Below are 11,497 nucleotides of genomic sequence, written 5' to 3'. Positions count from 1 at the left end.
TTAAATAAATACGACATTTGCATCACGTTAGTTATGTAGTTAAAACATTTTAAAGTATAATGCTAAAATCATTCTAATAATGTAATAAAAAAATTAAACACAATAATAAAAATAAAGCAGATATATTATCTATAAATATATCAGTGGAAGTATAATGTTGAAATAAATAAAAAAGTTGAAAATAAAGGTAATAGTTAAAATAAACTTATAGAAAACATCCAAATAGTAATGAAAAGAAAATAAAATTTATATCGACTGTGTATAAGTACGCAAATATGAATGAAATTAGGACTAATTTAGAAAGGCGCAGAATTATGGTTGAAAGTTTTTTTTTAGTCTTTGTAGGGTAGATGAAGAGACATGTCGTCATTTTATTTTTTGAATGCAAAATTGCGTGGTTTGTATGAAGTTAATGTTTGATCTGACTTGGTGTGACGTCAGTGAGTCACAATGATTTACTATTAAATTTTGTCAGTTTAGGTTGTGTAACGTTTCTGATTCTATTAATGATATTAATGATGTTTGGAGAGCAATTTGGATTGCAGTAGTTAGCGATATTTGAAAGCAGAGAAATAATGTCATTTTCAAAGGGGATTATTGAGTGTTTAGAATTGTTTGTTATGATTCAACTAAAGGTTTTGTCTTAGCTTACATCAAAGTCACATTCTATTATTTTTTTCTACTCTTGACTAGTGTCTTGATCCATTGGTTTGTATGAGATTGATTAAGTGATGTAATTTTGTCGGGTATTAGTAGAGTTGGTATTGTGAGAGTTGAGAGGATCTGTATAATGGTTAGACCCTTTTTAAGTGATTCATATTTAATTTATTGTTTATTACTGATAAAAAAATAAAAAAAATTAAACACTTATGAAATGATAAAATTTTCTAAAAGGAGGCCAATTTTTTGTGTGCAGTAAATAGTAAATTATAATGCAAATTGTTTGTCACGATTTGTGCCTAATTAATACATAACTCAAATGCAAATAGCAAAAATATTCCCTACCAATTAGGGCAAGAAAAGTCCTTAACTATTTTAAGGCAAAAAAAAGTCCCAAGTAGTTACTTTTATATTATTGTGAGAAACTTTTTTTCTCTTCTGAAATTATGGGAAATCTTTATAAGCACTTTACACTTTACCAAACTTAATTTTAATTAGTGCTTCATCAAATTGATTTTTTTAAGCATATTTTACCAAAATAAACTATACAACATATATTTAGCATAAGCTTTTTAACATCAAACATAAAATAATTTTCAAGAAGAGAATATTGTTGAAAATTTGATGGTTTCATCACATACACATGAAAGTGAGATTATAGTGGTAATATACTTTTGAAACCTCTTCTGATATTTGAAAGGGAACCATGGATCTAACTTTTTATTAAAGCCAGCTTCTGCAATGATAACTACTTGTCTAATCAAATACATTCTTCTAAAGAAAATAAAGGTAAAAAGATTAAAGTTAGTGGTTGTTAAGTTTTTTTTCCCTGTCATTCTTTTTCTAGGAACATCAAAATCAACTTTTTTTTTTGTATAGTTTAAGCAAAACCAACATAAATCATTCTACAGTTAAATTCAGTGTACGTTCTAACACAAATGTACTCTAGTTTAACATTTGATGAGTTGACTATTTTCTAAAATCTTTTTTTTCTCTCTAACTTTGCATGATTAGTAGTAGTTCATGAAAGATTCAACTAATTAATATATGTGAGTATTTTTGGAATTTTGGTTTATTCATAAGAAAAAAACTATAGGTTAAAATATATTTGGGTCCCTCTTATCTATTTTTAGAGTCTGGTTTTCCAAATTTAAAAGGTTCCATAGTGGCTTAAAATGGATCTAACAGACCAAATTATAATGTTTTTACTTTTTTTTTATATTAATGATGTTAAATTTAGAGACTGATTTGATATGATTTCTCACAAATTGCTACATGTTTGGTTTAGCTAAATTAATTAACGTCATAAACTGATAAAAAAACTCATTTAGTTTAACCAAAAAATTATCAAAGTGAAATGTTTTAAATTTAAGAAAACAAATTACAACAGAAACTGATCAAAGTTATGCATTAAAAAAAACTGACGTTCAAGATTTATCATCTACTTAGAATTCTGAAAAAACTGCTAAAATGATTCGATACTTTTCTAAAGCAAAATGTTAAAAGAAAAAAAACACGTTTCTCATACAATTTATAATTTTATTTAAGTATACTAAAGATCTGTATTTGATTTTCTTCTAGAACAAAATGTTAAAAAGTAAAATACATTTATTATACAATCTAACAATTTTTATAGTACAGTGAAAGGAATTGTAAGGATTATGGGTGCTGTAAAATAGTGTCACTCTGAATTCTATTTTTTATTTGTATTATGTTGGTTCGTAATGCTTTTCGATAGTAAGTTATTTTTTTCACAATTATATAAGAATTGAGACACCTTAAAATATTTCATTTCATTTTTTATTTTTTTTTTTAAAAACCAAAGTTTTCTTATTAAAAGTTTATGAATTCAATTTTAAAACTATGTATGTTTTTCTCATAAATTTAATTCAATATTAATAAATTATAAATATTATAAATAGAAATAATCAAATATTATTTTCAGCACAAAACCTTAAAATAATCAATTTACATAAGTTTTTTTTTTTCATAATTGTTACAAAGTAGACTTTAAGCCTAACTCAACCCCATAAAACACTATGAAAGGCCAATAACGCCGAGGCTACCAACTCGTGCGTAGAGATATATGTTATGGGTGGTCCAATAACGGCCCGATAGCTGGTGGCCTGATAAACCTAACAAATACTCGTTAGGATGAGCTCGAAATGACTCTAATATGTTACGAAGTGAACTTTAAGCCTAACTCAACCCTATAAAACCGGCTCAATGAGGTGAGGTTTTCACCTACTTATATACTATGAAAGACTTTAATCTCTAGTCGATTTGGGATCTCCAATAGTAATGTTCCTATTCCTATTGAATTAGGAACAAACTCACACGACTCTTGAGAACGTGTGATCATTACAAACGTGTTTGAATTTGTTTCTTACTATGTATCATCCATAAAGATTCTGGTTGATTATTTTCAATAGAAATTCGTCGTACATTCATATTTGATTAATGTACAACACTTAAATTAAAACCTTATATGTAAAAAAAAAAGAGAGTGTGACATGAGTGGGAGCAGCATGATGATAATGTGTTTGAATATTTTGTTTGTAAAGTTAAAACGAAGGACAGAGAGTTTGGTAAAAGATGAAGAAATTACCATGTTTACTACAAGACAGTATTGGCCAGAAGAGGAAAGTTTGTGTGTTGGTGAGTGAAGTACCTGAGTGAGTGAATATTCATAATCATAGCCATTGGAGTGAAAATTGGAATATTTCACGCTTCTCTTGCAGGTGCATGATTGTGATGATTGGTGATCATGTATTTTGACTAAGACACGTGTGCCCTCACTCTCCCTCACGTGTCTCCACTTTCATATCAAAATATCATACACCACAAACAAAACTATAATCAATCTCTTAAACTAATTAAAATAATGAAACTAAGTTATGATTAATTGAATGTTTAAGCACGCCATCTCCGTTGGTTTAAATAAATATACGTGATTAGCCAAATCGACAGTGAAGACTCAATCATAGGCTACACCCTACTCGGGAAGAGAGAATAATTGCACACTCCACAAATGCTGCTAATTTAACTTATATACATGTCTCTAAATCTTCATATAATATGCATGCATGCCCCACATCAACGTATATTATTATAATTATTATTATAAGATCAACATGAGTCTATTTATGTAAAGTATGATACACCAACACAATACATTTGGATACAAAGTTGAGGAAATCTAAGATACTAATTAACCCTATACTTCATGGATTTTTTTTTTATCATCAATCAAATGGGACACCTCCAACCATAAAGAGCTAGCACCTTACCAACCTCCAACCAATGAATACCTTCCAACTTAAATAAGGAACAATCAAACCAACTCAAGAAAGCATTAAACAACCAACCTCATACAATCCACTGGGTTCAAAACCCAGTCGGGATACGTAAAGGAATTACAACAGAATTTTGCAAAAATCCAAGACCAAACATTTACCTGTACCAGTACAAATACCTCGAACGCATCTACCACGCTCCTGTTATACTTCATGGATGCATGCATATTATTGTTTACAATCTAATTAACTCACTAAATCCTATACCCTAAATCATTTGATTGTTATGGGTTGGAAAACAAATCATGACTCCATTCAATTCTACTTGTATGATCTATATATGATATGGTGAGCATGAATATGTGATGGATATTTTGATATAAAAAATGGTTATGGTGAAAAGGAGATGAAAGGGGTTGGTTGGATTTTGAAGTTTGGGGATTGGAGGAATCTTTTTGCATTCCTCACTTCACTCACTTTAATCGATGAGCATAGGGCATCGAGGCCACCGAAAAGCAATGACACCTTATCATGAAAGCAAGAAAAAAACGACCCGATTTGACGGGCCAACACACCAACATATACCATACACCTACACATCATATTCATATCCCTTCATGCCCCCACTCTCACACTTCATCATCTTAGAGAAAAATGCAAAAACATTCACACTTTCACTCTCTTCTCTTCTCATCTTTAGTACCATCTCACAGTTCGTGTTAGTACTCAGTTTTTATTACACAAACAACTGTAAAATATGCACTTTAGCTTCAAATTCACATTCTTCATAAACTAACTGAAAGAATAGAATAATGACATATAATTGTTGTTACTTGATGTTAACATAACTGAAATGTCAAATTGTATAATGATACCTCAAAGTTTTATAAGAGAAAACTAAGTGAAGGAGAACATTTTGATCTCCTTGTACTACTATAAAATGATGAAAGTAAAACTAAATGGAAACCTAAAATGAAGTTATAGGATGTTATATGATAATTCTAAAGGAATTAGAGCAGTGTGTCATATGTGCATATGTATATGTCAGTTCGTACTGTGGCTTTCCTTTTCTTTAAGAAAATAATTCATTCTTCTTTTGATTAGAATGAATCAACTTTTAGTTTAATATACACAAGTAAATTCCCAAGTCAACTGCAACTCATGATTTGGTCTTGGTTGTTGCAGGCAACACCTCATTTCCCACTTTCTTCACTTTAACAGATCACTGTTTGCTCTACTTCTACTATATACCACCATCATCCACCATTGCTCCTCTATATAAAATCACCAAGTTTTCTCCACCACATGGTAGCTAGCAAGTCACTAATTAAGCATGAAGGTGCATCAGTTGGCACGTGGATTCTGGGAGCATGAACCCTCCCTCACACTTGGGTGCAAACGCTTACGCCCCCTTGCCCCCAAGCTCTCCAACACCAACTCCACTACCTCTATCACTTCACCTCCTGTCACAACTTTCGACCTCAAGAGCTTCATCAAACCAGAAAGTGCCTCCATAAAACTTGGATCCTGTGACCACAATAAGAGAGACCCTACTTCACCTGAGGGCCAGGTCCATTAACATATTCTATTCTCTCTGAAATTTTCACATCACTGTGTTCACATAATCCAATTTAGTTCTCTATTATATACAAAAACTCGTGATGCAAACTACAATCACATTACCGTTAACCTATGCTCATCATGGTTTTGATCCTCTTGTTTGCATGTATCTGATTTAGTGTTGTTTTTAACAGATTTTTTTGATGCTGTATTATGATGCAGGTGGAAACGCATATTCCAGGAGGGACACGGTGGAATCCGACTCAGGAACAGATAGGGATACTGGAGATGCTGTATAGAGGAGGGATGCGAACACCGAATGCTCAACAAATAGAGCACATCACAGTCCAACTTAGCAAGTACGGCAAGATCGAAGGGAAGAACGTGTTCTATTGGTTCCAAAACCACAAGGCACGCGAGAGACAAAAGCAGAAGCGTAACAACCTAGGCCTTGCTCATAGTCCTCGTACTCCCACCACACTACTGTCATCCTCCTTTAGTTGTAGTGTGATAACCTCCTTCGACACCACAAAACGGGTATGTGCATATATGTCTCAGCTACTCCAAGCTCCTCAAAATTGTATATATATAGTTAAAAAAACAAAATGAGACACTGCTGGAACGTCCCAATCTTTATACAAACATCTTAGAAATGTCTAACCCTTATACAAACATGTGCCTGACCTAGAAACATACTACAAATTCTACAAACCATCAAACCAATTTTTAATTGAAAACCATGATGAGTGACATGAATATGAATAGAAGTCACATGATACACCTTTTATATTTATGAGATTGCTTCAGTTTAATAAATAGTCTCATACTTGACCTTTTAATATGCAATTGGGTGAAATACTTCAGGGAGTTTTATCTTCTGTACTATGCTGTCTAAACAGTATTCAATTATACAAACTATTAGGTTTGGTCTATTCATGAGAATGTTGTACATGAGATGGGAAGCTGTTATAGATTGATTAAGAACAGTTAATTGGTTGATGGATGTATAAATGTTATGACATGGTTTTTGATATTTATTAACTGTTGTTTGTGCAGGGGGAGGGAGTAGAAAGAGATGAAGAAGATAGCCCTTTGAAGAAGTGTAGGAGCTGGGCATTTGAGTACTTGGAAGACCAAAGTTGGTCATCGTGGAAAGAGGAGGAACACAGAACTCTGGAGCTTTTCCCATTGCACCCGGAAGGCAGATGAAGGGGTTTGTTTGGTTGTGTTGTTTAATTGTTTAACCATTTAACGAGAAACAATTGTAGGTTTTTTTTGTTTAGTTTGCTTTTAGTTTTCACTTTCTTCTTTGGTTGTGTCGGGAAAGAAGAAAAGACAAAGTTGTCTACAAGGTGTACTGTTCCCGCGCGCTTTCAGACCAAATTAACCAAACCTACGTAATTGTCTCTTTACTTGTTGATTTCAGCGCAGTGGGTGTGAATAAATCGAAGCTTTTAGGTTAAAAGGAGGAGCTACGGACACTGAAGTCCACGCACCTACTACTTCTATACTTCTTCTTAAATCTTAAACCTACTTTACAGCTTCCTCATAATCATTTACAATTTGTGTTGGATTTCTACTGTGTATACTACAATTTTTGAAGTTGTATATGACGTAATGAGATTCGAAGTCTGAGAAAAGAAAGTTGGAAAAGGTTCCTGGATCGGATATTAAAAAATTATGGGTCCGTACCGCACCAGTTAGTCTTGAACTTAATGATCCATTGAGTGAAAGAATACCCTAAATCACGCAACAAATAACAATAACGACAATTACAATAACGTAAGTCTCATCTATATCTCGAAAATATGTAAACAAAATATTTTCGACAAATCAACTAAATACGGATTAACTAAAATATATTACAAATATTTTCTAAATATTCTAATATATCAATATATCTTCCTATTATTCAGGGATCATGATGTATATCAATTAATAACTGATATTCGGCCCATTATGATAAGGATCCATAATCAACACTATAAATAAAACTCTTTACGGAGGTGTACGCTTTACAATATACACTATTTACACATATTACTTACTTGAGCGTCAGAGTACCTTTTTCAGATCCACCTCTAAGAAAAGGATGAAGACTTGAAGGAAGGAGAAAGAAGACTACCAACACATAAACAATTGTACAACCAGTTTCATATACTATTTAGATCACTCTTTATCCATACAGGTACAAAAATACATCAGTTAACAACCACATCATCATATTAAATAAGTGAAAAACTTATGTATGTTAGGATTTGAATGAGATTTAATTGGAGGGGAAAAAGACATAGAAAATGTTAAATAATGTTCACGTTTGATACAGATCCAACTTTGATAAAGTAAGCACATGGATTATCGAAGGTACATGCGTCCATTTATTTTTCCATCATTGACATGCAAATTTTCTTTCCATCACACAGTGCATGTAGGGCCACCGGGTAAAGGCACCGTTAGAATTATGACTTAACTTGGGAGGGAGGGAAAGTAAGAAGATCAACATTTTCAAATCTTCATAAAGTTTGTAAAATCGCCAAAAGGGGACTCTGACCAAAATTAAATTGCGTTATCAATTTAATTCTTTTTGCTTCTTCCAAGTATTCTCACCAGATGATATAGGGAAATATTATAAAAAGACCATGTATTTAGGCTTTCTTTGGTTGCAATTAAAGAAAATAAGGGTTATTTTATTGGTTTGGTATAAAAACGAGTAAGAGGTTAGAAAAAAAATGATGAGATCTACTTGTTAAAAGTTCTTGTGAATTGACAAGAAGTGAACACAAACGCATATGTTTAGTTTTCAAATTAACTTTACTTCACTCAACAATATATTATAATATATTGGGTATTATTATTATTGATATTATATAAGTATATATTAAATATGTTAATAATTACATATTATTATTTTATATTGAATAAATATTAAGGAACAAACGTAGAGATTGTGAATAATGATTAAGCTAGTAAATAAATAAAAATATAATGAGAAAAAAGTAAATAAAAAGAAAAAAAGTTTGTTGAAGTGAGTAAGAGATAAGTGAAGTTATATAGACTTTTGAATCTCTTCACATGAGTTGGTTAATTATATAGGGAAGCCAGATGATTACACTATATAAAAGTGTGAAACTTATGGGATTTCTTGGATTTAAGTAAAGTTTGGTGTTTACACTTTATAAAGCAGAGTGCTCTGGAGTCAATGTTTCTTTATTAGTGAAACTCAATGCTTTTACTCGATAAAACACTATGAAGTTGATAAAATGGCTTGTCAATAAAAAATTATCAAAGTATGTAGTTGAGCTACAAATACTCATGTCAAGTTAATGAAGTTGAGATAAAGTTGCTTAATGTGTGGAGTTGAGATATCGATGATTTAAGTCTAAAGTCAAGATAAACATGTTCAATAAGCATATTCAAGCTAGAGATACTCTAATCATTAAGTGGAACTAAGTCCATATAATGTGTGAAACCAAGTTACACATGCTTTAAGCTTGAAGTCTAATGTGTGGAGTTGAGATATCGATGATTTAGGTTTAAAGTCAAGATAAACATGCTCAATAAGCATATTCAAGCTAGAGATACTCTAATCATGAAGTGAAACTAAGTCCATATAATGTGTGAAACCAAGTTACACATTCTTTAAGCTTGAAGTCTAGTCAAACATGCTCAATGTGTGAAGTTGAGTTAGGGATACTTTGAGTGGAACTAAGCTACAAATATTTCGAGCCTCGTCCAACTAAAAATGTTAAATATGTGAAGTTGAGCTAGAAATGTTTTGAGTTTGAGTTGAGTTAAAGATGTTAAAGGCATGTAATTGAGCTAGAGACACCCAAGAAGTCAAACTGAGCTAGAAATGCTTTGAGTGAGCAGTTGTATGGTTTATAAGAGGTTTAGTCACACAAAAATGTGGTTGTACACATAGAAGTTTGATTGTAATAGTATTATTTTTATAAAAACTTTGGTAGTCAAGTGCTTCAATTTAAATTATTTAAAATCTAAAATAAACTTTTTGAAATTTAAAAGAGTGTTACAAACTTAAATTTTTTTAATAGTTTTGTTGTTTCCATAAATAAATATAAAAAGTTGGTTTATACGTCTTCATAATATTTCTAGAATTAGTATAAGTGATAACATATAAATTATAAGAAGAGTGAACTTAAATATTTTATTTATAATTTCAACTTTAAAAAATATACATTACATGAGAATCATTAAATATAAAATAATTTAGAAATAAAAAATAATTAATTATTATATTGACTAAATTAGTTTTTTTTTATAAATTACAAAATTACTTAATCTAAATTATTTTTCTATTATTAATAAAAGTTTATAAAATAGTTTATGTTATTAATAAAAAATTATAAAATCGTTTTTAAATTAGTATTTAGGATTAGTCAAGTGACTAATTTAAGTCCCTTAATAGCCCATTTGGTTTTTTAAGTTTTCAAAATTAAAAAGATGTAGTCCAATATAATATACCATATATTTGCCAACAAAAAAGTGCTAACATAATTTGTGTACTAACATTTGGACTCGACATTTACATAATCTGATAATCACTTTGCAGCTCAAAACCTCTAATAAATGTGACTTAAGACACCATCAAGTGATAAAAAAAACTTATTTCAATACTTTAAAAATATTTGCGAAACTAACATTGACAAAATGCAACTATGTGCGAGTCCTTCAAAATTTAGTCTAATATTAACATCTAATTACTAAAAAATAAGTGACAACGAGTTTTTAATATCAATATTAAAGTTTATAATTAATATTATAATTAATGTTCTATATGTAAATAATCAACTATCATTATTATCATTTATGAATGTTTCGACATTTTCAGTAAAAATTTAAAAACGTATGAGCAGCCAAATATATTTAATTTTAAAAAATTAAAAACAAAACGTGTCGTTAAATATTTAGAATACTAAAAAATAAAATTTAATTCAAGCATTTATATAATCACTTTGACTCTCGAATAAATATTAAGGGATATCAAAACAGTAATGAAATTGGTAAAAGGAAGTAAATGCATATAATCATTCATTGTTCTTTATGGAGTAACTTTTTTTGTCTTTTTATTCAAGTTTTCTTGTCATTAGGCCATGTACTCTTAAGAAAGCCCAAAAACAAGGTTTGTGGCCCATATAAGGCAATTTCTCCCTACACCATATCATTTAAGACATGTATCTATCTAACACAAAATTTGAAATCCAACATTGCCCTTAACTTCATTTTTCTTACGGATGTAGAAATCTGGAAGTGATTGTTATATACTTTGGATTTCGATATCTGGAAGATCATTTTCGTACTTCATTTAAGCTTTCGGATGATCATATTCAGAAGTGAGTTATGAGTTTTTGGATTTTCATATTTAGAATGGTGTGTTGTAAATGGTGTTGAAGATCAATATCCAAAACTTATTTATGTTTGCTTACGGATCTTGACATCCGAAAGGTTATTTATGTTGTCCAGATAAGTTTCTGGATCACGAAGAAGTGACATATTAGTAATAGACTTGCATATTCAAAATTTTGTGATTTGATTTATGGATATAAATATTTGAAAAACAATTTTTTTAAATCATTAAATACAAAATGAACATTTTTCATTAGTGTGTTGTGGCCAAGTGAGGTAAGATCTCATGAAGATGGCCCAATTGTAACATGGAAAACTTATTGTTGTGTGTGATGTGTTTCACACGTGAGAGCCCATGTCATGCACTCACACATTTGACCTAGCACACGAACAACCGTTACCGAGTCGAACGTTTGTTCAAAACAAAACCTAAAACGACAAGAATAAAGGGGCAGGCAAAGTCCACACACATGGCCCTATTGTTCCGCGAGAAGAATCGCAACAATCTCTGACTGGGCCCTCTCGCACGTGCGAGCCCATAACATCCTTTTGACCCACGGATTAAACTAGGGTTTCCCTTTCACACTATATAAGCCCAACCCTTACATGCCTGACGT

The 11,497-nt window shown here is 31.0% G+C and overlaps 1 protein-coding gene across 1 annotated transcript; it reads left to right on the top strand.

Moving 5' to 3' along the window:
* The first annotated feature begins 5,110 nt into the window (after positions 1–5,110).
* WOX4 (WUSCHEL related homeobox 4) lies at positions 5,111–6,981 on the top strand. Its single transcript, XM_068619678.2, has 3 exons — positions 5,111–5,526; positions 5,739–6,053; positions 6,573–6,981. Exons 1-3 carry the CDS (start codon positions 5,290–5,292, stop codon positions 6,723–6,725), a joined length of 705 nt encoding a protein of 234 aa, XP_068475779.1. The 5' UTR covers positions 5,111–5,289; the 3' UTR covers positions 6,726–6,981.
* Positions 6,982–11,497: the final 4,516 nt, after the last annotated feature.

The sequence above is a fragment of the Phaseolus vulgaris genome, chromosome 1 (genome assembly GCF_051622355.1).
Source record: "Phaseolus vulgaris cultivar YP4 chromosome 1, ASM5162235v1, whole genome shotgun sequence".
In the NCBI taxonomy this organism is placed as follows: Eukaryota; Viridiplantae; Streptophyta; class Magnoliopsida; order Fabales; family Fabaceae; genus Phaseolus; species Phaseolus vulgaris.
This window is presented reverse-complemented; position numbering and strand designations above follow the sequence as displayed.

Coding starts and splice junctions, on each gene's coding strand:
- WOX4 (XM_068619678.2), top strand. CDS start 5,290: ATGAAGGTGCATCAGTTGGCACGTGGATTCTGGGAGCATGAACCCTCC. Junction 5,527..5,738: donor CTACTTCACCTGAGGGCCAG/GTCCATTAACAT, acceptor ATTATGATGCAG/GTGGAAACGCATATTCCAGG. Junction 6,054..6,572: donor CCTTCGACACCACAAAACGG/GTATGTGCATAT, acceptor TTGTTTGTGCAG/GGGGAGGGAGTAGAAAGAGA.